Source organism: Anarhichas minor, unplaced genomic scaffold (assembly GCF_050575085.1).
Source record: "Anarhichas minor isolate MPS153535 unplaced genomic scaffold, ASM5057508v1 ptg000042l, whole genome shotgun sequence".
Lineage (NCBI taxonomy): Eukaryota > Metazoa > Chordata > Actinopteri > Perciformes > Anarhichadidae > Anarhichas > Anarhichas minor.
In genome coordinates this window covers 3,568,371-3,586,175 of record NW_027466488.1, presented here as the reverse complement: position 1 = coordinate 3,586,175, position 17,805 = coordinate 3,568,371, and the positions used below count along the sequence as shown (strand labels likewise).

The following is a 17,805-nucleotide window of genomic DNA, read 5'->3' as shown; positions in this document are numbered from 1 at the left end:
AGGCTATTAACTTGATAGGATTAATGTTTCGTGGTTAGGTGCCATGGAAGACGTCACATGGGAACACGGACACACAACAGCAAACACATGTGATCATTTCATACGGTTTCTAAACAACATTTCCTCATCCTGTATTATGAGTTTGTTTTCATGGTCTCATGACTTTCCTTGGAGCGAGGTAAATGGACTTGTTTTCTGGATGGAAAACAAGTCTCTTGGAATGCATCGGAGAGGCGGTGAAGCACGCTCACTAATTGGCTGTTTTTGTGGCGAGGGTTTTGAATTGATCCCTGGAGGTGCTTAGGTCACTACCTCTCACATTATCAGAATAAGGGGCTGCACTGCAGCCCTGTGATCAATAAGGATGCACACTACCAATGACTGGCGGATTTTAGCACCTAATGTTAACTTCACTAACTCAGTGTGTTTGTGTCGCTGAGGTTGAACTAGATTGAATATTTGAAAGGAAATTTCTAATTATTTTAAGTAAAAATTGGATTGAGGATTTTTCTACAAATTTTTCTACTTATTTGAATTGAATGGTTTGGTTTCTGCAATTAGATATTATATGTTTATTAGTTTTACTACTACCAATTTATGTTGTATACAACAGACTAACAAAGCATGAAGCATGCATTCTCTTACATTTGATCTGAGAGCTTGTCTGACACACGTCACTCCTGAATTCTTATTGAAATAAATGTTCAACAGTAAAACTATCATATTTTGTAGACACCGTGTCAATAAGTAAGTTAGTGGACACGTTACAATGATAAACTATTGCATACAATCATTGAAATCGAACAGGTGCACTGGCGCTTTCTATGTGCTCGGTGAAGGGGCGTGTGGGGTGTTTTGTATGTTTGGTGTGAGTTGAACAATCTCAATATTAACAGTTCACGATATTAACAGTTCACATTAACACCAAAGTGCTTTTGCTGCACAGTTTGTTGAGAAGATGCTCACTAAACAATATGTCAAGCGTGTGGTCTTAAACCACTTGTATTTTATATTGTGGTTACTGCAGAATGAACGCATGGAAGAGAAGCAAGCTTGTGTCTGTAAGGTTTTTGGTTAAAACTTGTGCAATAGAAGAAAGCATCTGGGTAAAGAAACAGTGCTTCTTTATGTTAAAACTGTAGCTTTGTGCAATGCCCCTAACCCCCATCCTGTGTCGTGTAGCTGTGTAACGGGTGTGTGGGACGGTTGTCAATCTCAGTATATGTCATACAATGCAAAGTTTTGCAAGAGCTCAGCAGGTTTCATCCTCGGAAATAAAAAAGCGGAACAAGAGACCTGGAGCTGCTCATCCCAACCAAACTGAGCAAAGGCAAATATACCCAGAACATGTCAGTGTAACACTTGTACAATTTGTGCTGTATGGTCAGAAACGAAGAAGCATGACAGCAGTCTGGAGTATGGAGAAAACAATGAAAGACTAAAAGCATGAGATTCTTTGGTCTGGTTAAACAATAGCTGATGTCCAATACAAAGTGCTATATTTAGCAACAACAGCGCATCAGTCAGATGTCACCAGGTTGTGCTGACCAGACACATGGCCATTATTAAGTATATCCTGCTTCAGAGTGCCTTAAATTGGGGCAATGATTTCTGTGCTAACGAAACCTTGACCTCAGGCATTCTAGGCTTAGTGTTTTATCAACACTGTATGTGAAAGTCCTTGAGTGGCACAATAATAGCAATGCTTGGATGCCTTTAAAATCGATGGATTTACTTCATGATAGCCGTTCACAGATGCTTCCTAAAAAGCTTGACTGAGCCTGTGCCAATGTGATGGTGACAGTGAGAGAAAACCTGAAGCTATAACTGCTGCCAAAAGTTTCAATGTACTGACTCGATAGAAGATACTTTATATTAGGTATTTCACTTGGGATTGACGAGACATTGTGTGATTAACTTGACACTCAGATCTTTGTACATTTTTGATTGTTTGAATGTAGTTTGCACGTCCCTTTTGTCTCCTTCCTCCTGATATTGTTTGTCTCCTGTGGAAGATTAGCAACTAATGTAATCCGTCCGCCAGGAAAAATTCTGTTGAATATAAATACTTCTGCAGTGAATATTTTAATCAGAATTTATGGAATTTCTTCCCTCATTAGATTGATTTTTGTTTGCATTGGGGTTGTTCTGTGTGATGGCAGCCTGCATACTTAAATTGATATTACTGATGGTGCAGTAATTAAGCCACTTTGCTTATGATGCTCCTTTTTATTTTGTGTTTTTTGCATGCATTGCTGTTTTAAATTAAGGCAGATAATGACTTTTGCTTCCACTCAATCACTGCACTTTAGACTCATTATTAGGCCTGTGACACAAAAACACACCCGCTTAGACCCGTGTAGCCCTGCTCAGAACAAATGGGCCTACTCAAGAAATAATGATAACAATAATAGTGTTGCTCTTGTTGTGAGGCTGTGATCACACGGGCCTGCTCAGAGGAGGGAAAACAAAGCATTTGTAATAACAAGCCTGGAACTCATAAAATGAATTCTGCTTTTTTGTTTTGTTTCTCCTTCCCTCACAGTAGGAACCGTCTTTGATTTATAACCTAGTGTTGCAAGCCTAAATACTTCAATCTGGGAAATTTGTGATTGAACAAGTTGTTTTGAGGTTGCTTTTTGGGGGAAATACAGATTATTACAGTGACCTATTTTCCTCACAATGAGTTACAGTCTGTGTGCGTCAGAGAGGAGATTGTGTCACTGCATGATAAGGGTATATTTTATTCAGCTAATTTAGGCTCCTGCTTTAGAACCGACCAACCCAGCAATACGTTCCACTTGATATATCACTTTGCTCTACTTTACCTCACCATCATAAATATGCATTCTCCTGAAATTTGAAAAGCCGTCCCGCCACGTAGTTGCAAACTGTAAATTTCACAAGCAGGGGTTGTTCTCGGGTCGTTTCTTTACTGTTAAGTTTAAGAGACTACGGGATTTAAACTGTCATGAGGACAGAAGGGATTGGCTTCAAAAGGGATGACTGCCTCTTTTGTTTCTTTAAAAGCTGTTTCCTCTATTAAAGAAGGAATTAATACCTGCTGGTTGTTTCCAGCAGGAGGAGAAGAAGAAGATGGAGGAGACGAGTTACTGCTCTTCAGGAGAACAGTCTAAACAAACTAAAGAGCAAGTCATGACCTCTGTACACAAGCTGAAGTTAATCCCCAAATACGCTGCCACGTGGCCGGTGCCCTGAGGACTGCTGCATCCTTCTCTTCTTGCTGGCTAATTCGTGTCATCTGAGGTGGGGGGGGGGGGGGAGGGGGGGCTGCCATGTCTATTGGTCACACAGGTGTGTCAGGTGATGCCGACTTTTCCCTGTGATTGGATACTTTGACCTGGTATGCTACTCAAGCTATGAACTTATGGTTTCATCTTCTTCTAATCTACAAATCATAAGCAGCACTGAACTTTACTATATCGCATTTAAAAGTAAATACAAGTGACTAACTATCTTTTAGAGACATTGTACATAAATTGGGGCATCAACTTTCCATTCATGTGGATAAGGAGCCTTTCAATGCTAAATAGCAGGCTTTAATCATGTTGAAAGAAAATGACTTACAGTGGTGTTGATCGATTCCTCTAAATACACTAAATGGACAACAGTAGCTCATTACAATCATCATTTTAAAATTTGTATTTGTGCCTTTTAAAGCAATACTGTCTGTCAAATGTTAAATGCTCTCTCCCCTAGCAAATCCAGACTGATTACCAGCAGAGGAACATGGTTCAGCCAGTACTTTAAATGATAACAAATATAGTTTTATTACATTTCAAGTCTATTATGAATTCTTGGAGAGATGTATGCAGTGTGGGAGACAGAAAGGAAGGACATATAATAGACTGAATCACAGCTTGGACTTAGCATCCATTTGCACAATGATGCCCAGGTACACTCAAAGCTTTGTTTATAAAAGAAACAAGTTAAATTCATACATTGTTGATGACTCTCTTTTGGAGGAAAAGGAACAGCATCAGTCATAGCAGATGACATGTCATATGTGACATTGTTGCATGAACATTAAGCAATATGATGGCTGCAAACGTTTTTCTCGGTCATTTTATTCGAGCATTTTGCTTTCGTAACAAGTAGTGTCCTTGAAGATGCATTGGCAAGAAAGTGGCCGTATCGCAATGCTTACAAATGCAGTAAATATTTACGCATGATATTTTGCTCAGTGGTTCCTTGGTTATACTGTGCATTTCTGTGTATTTAGGCCTCAGTGCTGATTGAGTGATTGAGCGTCTTCGTAGACTTTCTTTTGTCAGGCTCCACTGTATTTTGGGGAGCGCTGTGTGGCTGCTTCTCTGTCTCATAGAGACATTCTTTCACAAACACATCTGTCTGCCCCAGTGGGCCCTGAAACTACAACAGTGACCATCAATTATTCACACAAGACACAGTGTGTGTGACAAAACACATGCTGCCAATGAATATTTAACTCCTTTTCCTCAGCATACATGTTAGGAGTGAAAATTAATTCCACTAAACCACCTTTAGATATTAGACCTAAATACAGAAATTAAAATTCTCTGTCAAAGGAGATGTTTCATCATGCTGCCACGATAGTGAAGGTTGGTGGTAACCGACAACTTAATCCTATTTCCTTTTGCAAGAGCGATGGCTCAGAACTGTATCACATTATTGTTAGAAGAGAAGCAGCTTTGCCAGTTTAACCATCTCCCCTGATTTCCTCAGCTTCCTTCGTCTCTAGAGACGGTCTGCACAGATGCAGAACAACTGTCTCCTGCAGGACTGCGCAGATAAGCACAAGTGAATTCTCTTAGATGTGCCTCTGTTCACCTGCGCTCGTGAAAGCAAGGTTCAGATCACTCATTGTGTAACAAATGATACAGGGTATGCAAGCATGAACACATTTTTTTTACATTTTCCCCAGAGTAAACAGAATTTAGTTCTAACGCTTGTGTCTGTGCTTGTAATATTTGGAAGTCTGACAAAAAATAATGTACAGCGCTGGTAAAGGTATTCATCATTCTCCGCGAGGAGCTCTCGTTTGTTTGTTTATTTGTTTTTCCAGGGGAGTAAAACTGCTGAGTTTGAATATTGTGATGTGTCTGATTCATGTGTGTTGTGTGTTGTAAGTTTGATTTTCCCCATAATGGCTGCTCAGGAACATTCCTTTGAGGTGTGCACATCGAATGTGACACTTATAGAAGGACTCCTTGACAATTATCACTCTGTATTTATTGTTTTCTATGCTTATCATATTTATGTTTTTTTTTTGTATACTGAAAACTTGGTGACAAATAACACAGTTTTACAGAAGTGCAGGATTTGTTTTTCGCTTTTCTTAAGATTCAACTTAAGATTCAACTACTTTGTTGGATATTTAGTACGTAATACATTGTTAAGGGACCTGACGGAGTCGTATTTCTATGAAATGCGACTTATTTTCCCCCCTTTTACTTCTATCCAGCATCAGATGATATCCAAGTGAAAGAAAACAAACAGAACTCAGTGAAAGGAACCGCACCTCTTAGTTTTTACAATGTAGTTAAAACACTCCAGCCCCACAGACACAATGCCGTGCAAATAGTTGTCAATAAAGTAGAAAAAATGTACAACAGCAAATGAAATCTTGCACCAAGCATTGCAAAACAAAACAATCAGGAGACTGCATGTGGTCTATTATTCTGTGTTAAACCAGGTGCGTGTTCAATATCATAAAAGTTAAAACGATTGCTGTTTACGGTCCTTTGTGTGTTTTTACAGGTAAATCAGAGAGGGCTCCATTTCCTGGCTACGGGAGGAATCCTGGAGCATCTAGTGGCCAGGTGAGTTCAAAGCTGAGCTACAAGCAATTTAGATGAAATAAATCAGCTTCTGTCTTCCCCAAAACCAATAAAACTGGTTCACCTGAAAACCAATCAAACAACATGTTCTAAATTGTTATATGTAGTCTTCTCCTTGCATCAGTGTATCAAAAAGAGGGTCTAAACAAAGCGCAACAGATCCAACACTTGAGGTCGCTATAAAAAACATGAATTTACCCCTGAGATTTGACTGCTTTTAAATGTTGCTAAAATTAGACCGTGCCTCTCTTCCGCCGATTTCAAAAAGAGAATCCATCCTTTATTTAACCAAAGTTGGATTACTGTAAGTCCTTTTACTCTTTTCTAAATAAAAGCTCCCTTCATTATAAATACCACAAACAAAACAGGCAGGCTTCTGCCAGGACTGGGAGTCCATAACTTCTTAACATAACTCTACTCCTTTCATTTGCTTCTTGTTCATTTTACAATTGATTTCAACGTCTCACTCTTTCTAAGAGTTTCTAAGGTTCAACTTGGGGCTGCAGACCTTCGTTTCAAAGAGTTTACAACGCTCAACAAGATGTATTCCCACTTGAAATGTTGACCTTTTGAGAAACTGAAAGTGTCTTGAACCCTTCAGGTATTCATGCATCCACTATTAAACTAAAGGGGGCAGGGATTCTTCAGGCAGAGCTCCTCAGATCAATCTTTATAAATTTCCTATAGTATAAATTTCTGTTTGTTTCATGAAAATGGGTTTTTGCAATTCATTGTGAAATAATCTTAGATTACACTACTTGATCTCACATCGTTAGAAAGTTTTGAAAAGATACAGTGGAAATATAATAAAGACACTTCTTTTTGATGAAGGCATTTTTAGAGGGAATGCTATTTAAGATTTTCAGTAGGAGCAGAGGGGGGGTGTACAGATCAGCAGCTGCAGAGATCTGAGATTAATGATATTCTCTGGTCAAAGAACACAAACAGGATGACGGAGAAGCATCGTAAACATGATCGTCACTGCACCACATTAGTACCAATATTGTAAAATGATATTAACACCAAAGTGTACAATTAAATACAAGAAATGGATGCAAGGAGAAAATCTGCAAAGAATGTGTGCTGGGAACAGCCACAGCATTATAAGGATGATATGCAATAACCAACGGAAGAGTTACACAGCCCAACATTTTAAACTTTGTATTGTATTATTGCCTAATAGCCCTATTGATTTAATTGACAATATTAAATCAATAATATTGTAATATATAGTTCAGCCAAATAAGACAACTGACTTGTCAGGTAAAAATATGTCAAGATCTTTACATCACAACTGCAACTTGCCTGATATATTTCTGAATATTTGTGTCTCCTACTTAACAAATGAAATCTCAGGATGCAAAGGTTTCAAGCTGCTTCAATGAATGACAAAGTCTTTAATCTGCAAGAGTTTGATTCTCTGGTTCTTGCATGAATGAAACTAATGCTGTTCACAAAGAGAGTCACAAGCATCCAAATTTGCATGACTCCTCAGTGGTTCGTCCCTGTATAGCTACTATAGTGTAAAAGAGGCCAGAGCCAGTGTTGCTGCAGGGATTCAATATCATTGAACAAAGAGAACAATAAGAGACAAATAAATATTGTTGTAGAAAGCGCTAGGACAGGAAACCCTCACCACTTGCCCAAATCTTAATCACGTATTTTCGACAGAAGTGGGTCTGTTGTGTCATGTGAATGCTGTAGCACCAGTGACACATTGTCAATTTACTGAACCTGACCTGATTCATTTTAACATTACATTTGTGTCACGTTGCCTCTGACAGTTTTTCATGACCTACATTTTAGGTCAGAGAAACAATTTCTTTTATAGAGCATTTAATACATGTTCTCTTTACACTGAATAGAGTTTATTTTTAAATTGTTTTGTCAGTATTGGAAAGGTCTCGGGGGTTACTGTGTCAACCCTCAGCCTGCTGATTCCGACATGAGGCGAGTTTACGAGCCAAATACTTCACATCGCTCTGCTCGCTCACATGATCCCTGCTCTGCTGGTCTGCAGCCGATTACACTAATTAGACCAAGCTCTTAATTGGGCTCTTAGCCCAGTTTGTCGGTGTTGCAGAGGTTAAGTAGATATTGGTGATAGGATGCTGCGGGGAGCTTCCGCAGTCCGTCCTGTGACACAGAATAAACAAGAGTTACATGTCACATGTCACCGAATAAGTGATATGATAGTCAATTAAAAAACAATTTGTACATCCATTACAACAATGTTTCATGTCTCATGTTTGATTTTGATATTCTGATATTTGCTATTTAGAGTAAACACACTGTTAATGCCTGTGTGCTTTGCTACTGATGTATTATTTAGGACAAAACTGTCTTTGAAGTTGAATGTAGATTGCATGATATAAATAGAGACAATTAAAACAATGTAGTTGATGGGGCTTGAAATTACTAGCTGACTACAAGATTGTTATTTTTTTACGACAAACAACTAAGGTAAACACTCTCATTTCTGACAACGAAAGCTGGTTTTATCCTTTCATTTTAAGCATTTGTGTTTTTGTTTTCTCTCTCAGTCTTCTTCTGTAAGGTCAGACGTCTCGTTGGCAAGTCCTAGTCCAGTGACTCCGTCAGGGAAGTCAGCAGCTCCTTTCTACTCCTTCACTGCAGCCAATCCTAGAAGACGTCCTCTGCAAGATCCTCCACCCATCGGTCAGTGCCATCTCAATTATTATAAGAAAGATGCCCTGAAAATTGTATTATATAGTTTTCTCTTCAGGGACAAGTGTATGCAATATTCAAAATATTCGGAACAATAAACAAAATCTAACCGGATACTTCCTGTCGACCCAGTTTCACTTAAGTCTTAAACTTTTGTTTCTTTTAGACATTAATGAAAAATGACAACAATATGTTAGCAGTCATGTGTAGTCGTATATTAACAAGTGGATAAACTTGCTTTTACCAAGTGCCACTCTGGATTGAGTGTATTGTGGCATTCACAATTGGTATCTGAAGTTGTAATTTTCTTTTAAAGGTTGTTTATGTCACGATTAAGTCACAAATAATACTTTATACAGAACAATACCACAAAGTAGGTTTTTGATAGTGATCTATGGCTTGTTTACAACACATTCATAGTTGCCTCTTTTTTTTTTGGACTGTGAATGACTGGATGTGCTTTTATCTCTCCACAGATCCTCTACAAACAAAGAAGGTTCGCAAGGTCCCTCCTGGCCTGCCTTCATCTGTGAGTGGAAGATCATCTACCTCTCATATAAATAGATTTCACAGTGAGCTTACTTAAGCAAACACACACGCACACACATCTATGCTACTTACGCGCCCTCCCTCTCCACACTTGCACACAAAGAGCGCTCTTGACTTCAAACCCTCACTTCTTGGATGGGAATTTGGTTGTTTGTGTGGCTGTGCAGTGACACCAGAGCTGCCTGATAATCTAAGACTGACTTTTTATGCTTTGTTGTTTAATATTAGAATGAACACGTCTCTGTAGGGCACATTTTTGTCTGTACAGTTGTTGTCTTTGTATGCGTGTTTGTGTGTACATGCATGAATGTGCGTGTGCGTGTGTGCTTGCAAACACGTGTGAAGGGCGAGGTGATTGATTTTCAGTGCTGCCCTGTCACAGTCTAGCCTCCTCACAGCCTCTCCTGGGAGAAAGAGAGGCTGTCAGAGCAGATCCCCAGCTCTGCTCTTTTGATGTTTAATTAGTCATTACGTAGCCGAACAGGAGGACAGACAGAGATTAATAGCACAGAATATCTGAAATTTCTATTGGTAATGATCCCGATGGAGCAGAAACCATTAGGATGCAGAGAAGTGTGGAGCTCAGCTTGCATTCGCTTAGACAGGGGGTATTGGAGTTCATTAATATGCATAAATCAGTAAGTCAGATGTTCATTGTTAAAACCCTGGTGGATTGGCAAAGGTTTTATTTATAAGGCCTTGCCTTAAATTCCTAGAACTGGTACCAGACAATGATTTTTTTCTTTTCTTTTTAATAAGAAGCAACTGGTTTACCAAAATCCCACCCTTTTATTTCCTTAAACAATGAAAATTTCTTATTTTTTGTTGAGGCCGTCTGAGACAGGATTTGCCTTTCAGAGCTTTGATAATCGTCACCTCTGCTGCTGTTTCTCTGAAATCAAATATGGAACAGGCCGTGCAACATAAAAGGCTGGCATGTGTTTTGTTTCTGGATTTATATTTGAAAAGAAGTTTGTCAGAGCATGAGGGAGAGAAGCAGTCTCTGACAGCAGCAGGAACGTGTTCTGCCTTCCTCTTAAGTAAGTGATATATTTGCGGTCTTGTCAGACGGAGGGAGGGAGGCAAAGAATGGTTGCCTCACGGGTTACATCTCTTTGTTGTGTAAATGGACGCTGGGCTTTTATTTGACAGTACTTAACACATGGGCGCAGGTGCGGTTCTGTGACTCATAAGAGTACAATCAAGCAGTACAATGCTAGATGGGGAAAAACAGTGAAGGAGCATGGGATAAAATGCAGCTTCTTCTTGTCACTCAGTGCTGCTCAGAAGATAAAGCCTGGAGCTCGGAGGAATTGTCACAGTTAGTCTTTGATCCCATTTGAAAGAAAAAAGGTGGTAGTGTTGAATAACGGGCTATAGGTCTCTTATAACCTGCCGACAGAGAAAGGAAAGCATAGAGCTGTTTTTTATAAAGGTGGTATATGTGGAAAATGTTTGAGTGGGAGGTTGTCTGGCAGCTTTTAGGAGGTGTTAGGATAGTGGTATTAGAGGCGTAGGTGAGGTATGGTGGCATGAACTGTTCGATGGTGTAAAGAGCTACTTGTGGCCCTTGAAAATGTGTAAAGTGACTGTTTCAGATTGATGTATGTCTAAGGATGGTTATCAGCCAAGACCCATGTTTCTGTCTCTGGCACCGACACTGGAAGCAGTGAGGGTGGTGTTGAGGTGTCGAGGGAAGGCGCACCTGGAGTCAGAGCTACTTTGCCAGAGGCAGCTGTGTGAAGAGCCTGCAGCGTACCTGTAAAGCATGAATGCAGCTGCAGATGCCACTGAAAGCTTCTGCTTGTGTAAGCAAGCGTGAGAGCCTCACCAGAGACCTGAATAGATGCTTGATTTTAAAAAAAATAAAAAAATCAACACACTGCTTCCTATCATTATGTCTACTGCTGGGAATTTTCTTATTTATTTATTTCAGTCTCAAATCCCCTTTTTCCTCCAGCTTGTATTCTCGCTTCTCAGTCTAAAAATAAATGTTGTCGTTTTGAATCAGATGAGCAATGTAAGTTGCAAGCCCAAGCATGATGTGTGTGTACACTACATGATGGAGCTGAATCAAAATATTTACGGGAGCGCATCCTCTGTGCATTTAGGCTTTGACACTGCAGTGCACCAGGATGTGAAGGCTATCTAGACAGGCCAGCTGGCAGATTGCAAACATTTAAATGTTTCTTCAACTTATATACAGACACCCTCCTCCCACAGCCACACAAATACCTTCCTCTGTGGTCTGCTGGATATGTGCTTGCAGACATGGGATACTGAAGTTTTGGTATTAATTGTGTGACACATATGCCTAACAAATCCTTGTTATCCGCCATTATTCTAAAGATTGTTGAACTTAGTTTTTCCACCTTGCCAAATGTAGGAGTGGAAAATTAAAAAAAACTTTGCCAACAACTTTAGAGTATAGCTTAACATCTCGGTGTGACAGACAAACGTCTGAAGGATGCTGATGGGCAGCTGCGTGGGCACCTGTCTGACGGGAGGACTGGAGAGAGAGAGAGAGAGAGAGAGAGAGAGAGAGAGAGAGAGAGAGAGAGAGAGAGAGAGAGAGAGAGAGAGATAGAGATATTTGTGGCTTGTGGGGGAAAGTTTCATCTTGTAGGATATTTATGGGAAGCTGCAAGGGCATGGTGTGTGTTTGTGTGTCAGATTGTTTGTGTAAATAGTGTTTTTTTCCCCTCCCCTACAAACCCTTGTCAGAGGCACAGCGGCTTGATGTGACACTTCCTCCCTGGCTTTGGTGATGATATGGCTGCAGGATGAGAGAAAGAAAGTGGTGGGCTGAGATTCAGCTGCCCTCAGGGACTTTTGCAAGCGAGAATCCTGAGTGTCGATGACAAAATAGATTGACATTTGCTTTTGACATATCACTCAGACACCCTTGTTTCTGAGAGATTTGTACTGTGTGAGCTGTAAGAAAGGAAGCCTGCTTTAGGCTAAGATGTTCCTTGCAATGCTGTCTGGTGCATGACATTCAAGAGATATATTTTCTCTCTCTCTCTCTCTCTCTCTCTCTCTCTCTCTCTCTCTCTCTATCCATCTGTCTGCAACAGCTCAAAGACAAGAGATCATTTTATTGTACTACATCAGTAACCTAATGTTCCTTTTGATGAGGAAGCAGCTCTATTTTGTTTCTTTTCTTTGAACCACATCAGGCCAGAACATAGTATCAGGGCTTGGTGAATAGACTGTGGATAAAATGCATCAGTAAAGCCCCATGTAAACAGATCACGAGTCACGAGTCCAGTCATTATTTCACAGTGCAGCCAGTTGAGCAGTGAGGAGAGGAAACATCAGGCGATGCAGTTTTTGTGAGTTCAAAGATGTTATACTGTTTTGAAACAGCAGTGCATGTTCTATCGAGCAACTGATTGTTCACAGTATAGGGCTAACCTGGACCACAGAAATTCTTCGTACACTAACACTCATTATTCACGTGTGCTTAATTTGATCAAAATATGCAGAGAAGATCAGTTAAAAGAAACTTGAGAATGAGAAGAATGCTCATTGTACAAATGACATGTTGTATAGTTTGGGTGCTAATATCGGAGTGCCAGAGAAACCTGCTATTGACAATGAAACAAATGTACAGTGAAAGAGTTGCTCATGCTGCTAAAACACACTGAAAGTCTCTGCAGCTTTTTTAAATCTGCCTTTAGATCAGTGTTTTTGTTTTTTCTGCCCCACTGTCACTGAAACCATAGGCAGCAAACAAGCTCAGACAAGCCAAGTATAAGCTTCCTGCCCAGTTCAAGATGACACACCAGACATGTAAGTGAGTGCTGGGTCTGGATGTGTAAGAAGGTCCCAGACAGTGTACATAGGCTGTCACATAGTTCAGCCCTTGTACATGACAGCTGTTATGCAGAACTCAATTTGTTGTTTTATTCATTGAAACTTAATCATCTGTAATGCTGCTGTAAATTATTTCTAATTCATTTTAGGTGTGTGTGTAAATTCTTAGCTGTGGTGTGTGATCTATATCTAGATGAATAGGTTCTTTTTCCAAATGTACTGTTCTGTGTGGGTTAGTTTTGCAGAAACATGACTGCATGGGATTTCAGTGCGTGCTACAAATTGTATGATGTGTGTTCTACATGTTATTACTTTTTGCTCTGCCTGTGCGACTGCCAGGGGACAGTATTTTAGGCTCCGACCTGACCCGAGTTAGTGAGCTCCCCAGAGATGGCCTCATCAGATGGCTGATTAGATAGACACCCCTGGTTTGACAGGGATGATGCTGAACAGTCGCGGCCACCTCTGGGACCCTGGCCTTTGTGTTTATCTTTGTTTGGGTTGCTGAAATTTACCACTGACATTAGAGGCTGCAGATAATGGATCAGGCAAACAAGCCAGAGGCCTGACCCCTTTCATCTACCAGGAGAACAAGGAGTTAAAAGGACAAAGAGTACGAAAATAATGCGCAGATTAAAGTCATTACTCACATTCTGGCCTGTTGTAAATTACTCATGTAGGGCTTGCGTGAGTTTACAGCATTAATGCAAACCTTGATTTCAGATCGCTGGCAGGCTCAAGAACACAGCCTGTCAACAATCGGTGGAGTGTTTGTTATTTAGAGACCATCTAAGCCAGACTGCTGTGACCTGGAGAGTACATCATCAAACCACATGAGGTTCATGCCGTCCCGGAGGTTCTTAACTCCAGGATGGTTATGTGTAATGTGATGTGTGTGAGGGATGAATCACACCAGTCCAATGTAATGGTGATAAAGTGATGGTGATAGTGGGTGACCATCCTGCTCAGTGCAGGATGTGTCAGTTAGTTGTTTCCCTTGTTTTGCTATTGCCCAGTTCCTCTTTTCAAATATACATTTTAACAGCACCAGTGAACTATTGGAGCATTTTCAAGTAGTTCAATTTAAAATGGTTTCATAAAAACAGTGTTAGTGTCTCTGATATGAATAGATAGAATATAAATAGATTACGCAGACATTTTTTTAAATATTCCCAGGGGTTTACATTTCTGCTCCACTGTGCTTAAGTACAGTAGAGCAGACTGTATAACTGTGTATAACTGTGTATAACTGTACACAACTGTACTCACGGGCCTAACATGAGCAGAGTTGTGAGCAGCCTGAATGAGCTTGTCGTCAGAAGATTCTGTAAAAGGCCATGAAAGTGATGTTTCTGCTTTATAGAAAGGTCAGGTCCAATTCACCGACAAAGGAGATGAGAGATGGAAGGCAAATTGGAGTTGGAGAAATGCATCCTCACTCTCCCACAACTGAATCTCCATCTCTTTCATGTCTCTTATGCCCTTCTGTTTTTCATTGTCACATTTAATTCTACAATGTGAAACAATAGAAATATGTTTTTGTGAATATGAGAATGTAAACAAAGGGAGCTGTTTGTCAGGAAAAGTAATGTTTTCAGGGTTTTTAGTTTTTCCAGCAAATGGTTTAAGACAGATGTCCAACAAATGTGCTAACTTTTATTTCTGCCAGCTTGGGGGATGAAAGCAGTTGGTAGCTTTTTTACATAAATTTACTGCCGTCAGACTTTAAGAGCACTTTAAATAGCCTTTGTTTGAAGGCTTCTGTGCCCAATTATTAATCTGTGTATAGCTTTCTTGCAGCCTTTTAAGTATGATTTAAAACATAAATGCATGCAACATATACACCAAAGCAAAATTATAATTGGCAGGAACGGGAAAACGTTGCTGCCTAATGAATGCCACCATCAGTACTGTAATTTTATTTTTATGACATTTGGACATTTTTAACCAAAGCTTGTCCATTGTGTTTAAAAATGTATAATTATAATCATATATATATATATATATATATATATGATTATAACTGTATTTCTGTCACAAAATAAATTCAGTTTTCACATCTCAAAAAGTTATTTGTAAAAATCAAACACATGGAAATAGGAAACCTGTGTTTCTTGTTAAGATGACAGAGTAATAAATAATATCATGTAAAACAAATGAAAGTCATGGAAATTGGTTCGATTTGTTGGTAAATTAAATCAGTTTAAAAAGTTGTTTTCTTTTTCTCCTATCGCCTGTTGTTAAGCTTAACATGTCATTTCAAACGCAGGCCCCACATCCCAGAATATACTTTTTTCTGCTTACTCTCTTACAACAAACTAACGGGCTGGGTCTGCTTTATGAGAGCAGGGAATAGGAAGAGGACGTTGTGTTTCAACTCTCAACGAGGTGGCAGTCACTGAAGTTCATTTAAATTTCATATTTATCAAAGTTTATTAAAGTAATGGCGTGTATGTGGATCCAAACAAGCTCAACATTCTCTCTGTTAGTTCTCACACGGGGAAGCTTGTCCACATCAACCACTGTTAGTCAGTCAAGAGTTTAGTGGCAATGAATTTATCGTTTACAGCTGTGACACCGCTGCATTCTTCCACAGCAGTTGTGTGTAAACTCAGATACCCTGTGATGCATTGTGGTCCAGACAAAGAGGTTTCCCTTTCTGCTTCTCTTCTTCTTCTTCCATCACAACATCTCCATGTCTGCTCGTGGAGAGAAACAGTGTTGTAGATGTGTCACACGGGAGTGAAGTCACATGTTCATGTTGCCTGTTGTAGGGTGTTGAAGTCGGTCTGGTGCATCCCTGTACTGTAGCGTAGGGGTTAAGACGCCAACCATGAACCTCAACATCCGCGGTTTGAGTTCCCTTTGTTGCATCCCTCTCTTGTGTTTCCTCTCATTTCCCAACTGTCAGAAATATTGGCTTAAAAATACAAAAAAAATAATATATATATATATATATATGGGTGACTCAGCTGCATCTGATGCACTTTTACTTTGATTACAAAAATTAACAAAGAAATCAAAATCCTGAAACCTCTTCACTGATAGTTAACTTTTATTGATCAGCCATTTAGTAATTGGTGTTAACAATGTGAGGCACATTTGAACAGTGTTATTTGAACAAGTGCTTTTAATAATACTTTTTCATCATTATTTTTTAACTCTTTTTGTTGTACAGCGATGAAGAATTTCAGTAATCCAGACTCACTGTGCAAAGAGGAGGCGTTTAACAACACTGTCAGCTCATCGTCTGGTTCGATACATTATACTGGACTTAAGGTTCAATATTCAACATTTCTGATAAAGATCGAATGGAAAACAAACTGGAAAAAGCATCTTCAGCCATGAAGTAAGCAAAGACTGATTTACAGGGTCTATCATTATGATCTTTTAAATAGTCTCATATGTTTTAGTTGAATATGCAAATAAATAAATCTATAAATTAAGTTAAACTATAAACATAAAAAGCGACAATGATTAAACATTTAAGAAACCTTTGTAAGAAACACTTCCAGATGAGACATTTAGAAAAACATTATTATCTGATCACACAAAATGTCATATTGCAAGACTTATTGAACTTCGATCAATTATTCATCTTTAATTGGTTAATCAGTTCAATTCAAGTTCTTATTGAAGCTTACTTTGGCACGTTGGCTGTGTGACAGTTACGCAGGTATTAAATGTATTCTATGTGTCATTAAGAAGGTCTTGAAAAGTCTTACATTTGGGAGGGTGGGGGTCTGAATTCCCCATGTATCCCCCCCCCTGCACACACACACACACACACACACACACACATACACACTCTCAGAGTCAGCCCTCTCTAATTAGAACCAGTTTCTTAGAGGAAACAATCTTCCTGTCTGATGAGATCATCCCTAAATCCAATCCTGAGATGGGGGTGACCTCAGCCTGTGGATTTGCTCTGTGTTTTTCAACACCCAAACAAATCCCAAGAAAAGCACCTTGTGATGACTCGGGTGTCTTGACAGAAGCTAGTGTGAACAGGTGGGTGGAGCTGAGCCCTCCTCTCCGAGACAAGAGGTCAAATATGTCCATGAATAAGCTATAAGCAGTTCCTGTTTGCAATGCAACCATGGGTGTACAGATAGCTATCTCTGAATTGCAAAATTGCAAAATAAAAAAATGATAATGATTCTCAGAAGTTCTGGAGTTATAAGGAGAGTCTTCTTTCCTTTGATTACTAAGGGGATTTATGGATGCTAATCTGTGACGGACATCAGGGATAGTGACATCCTCGAAAAGTCCCACTAAATCTAAAAATATGTTCATTATGTCTGTGTGTTAGACTGCGTTATGACTCTGAGAAGGAGTGCAAATGTTAACGCAAATTGTGGCAATCAGGTGCTGGTGGTTTTAAATTACCTGACCGGCCTCTATGCGCGTGAGTGTCACAGCCACTGCTGCCCCTCCAGCTGCTGACTGTGTAGGTAAACAGGCCAAATCAGCGGGCCAAACTACAATAACTATGACTTCCTGTTGTTTTCACAGCACCGGCATGCACCTGTCCCTCTCCCCTCACGCACTATCTGTGCCTCACAGTCTGAAAAACTCCCGGACTGAGTTTTCTGTGAATTGTGTTATGATCGTTGATTCGTTCAGTTTAATTACTTTAAACCTTTTCACTACTCGACAAAGTCCTTCTCACTGTGTCTCCTGCAGAGTCAGTATTAAAGGAAATGGGCTGCCAGTGTCCTGAGTCAGCCAGCACTGGAATGAAATGTGTGCATCATTTCCCAAATGAATGCCCATCTCCTCCTGCTTTCATGTGTTTTCCTCACAACACATGGGCTGTTTGTCTGGACTTGTTTTAGGCCCCTTCAAACACTTCTATCATGGCCATTTTCCTTAAAGCATCAACTTGAAACGGCGCAGGATATAAAGC

The 17,805-nt window shown here is 39.7% G+C and overlaps 1 protein-coding gene across 3 annotated transcripts in view; it reads left to right on the top strand.

The window, feature by feature from the left end:
• tcf12 (transcription factor 12) overlaps nt 1–17,805 on the top strand; it is a 73,250-nt gene that overhangs the window by 31,256 nt on the left and 24,189 nt on the right. For all 3 annotated transcript variants that reach the window (XM_076110149.1, XM_076110147.1, XM_076110148.1), the window contains exons 6-8: nt 5,761–5,822; nt 8,384–8,519; nt 9,005–9,057. In XM_076110149.1, the coding sequence (XP_075966264.1) occupies nt 5,761–5,822; nt 8,384–8,519; nt 9,005–9,057 (251 nt within the window). The remainder of the gene's footprint in view (nt 1–5,760; nt 5,823–8,383; nt 8,520–9,004; nt 9,058–17,805) is intronic.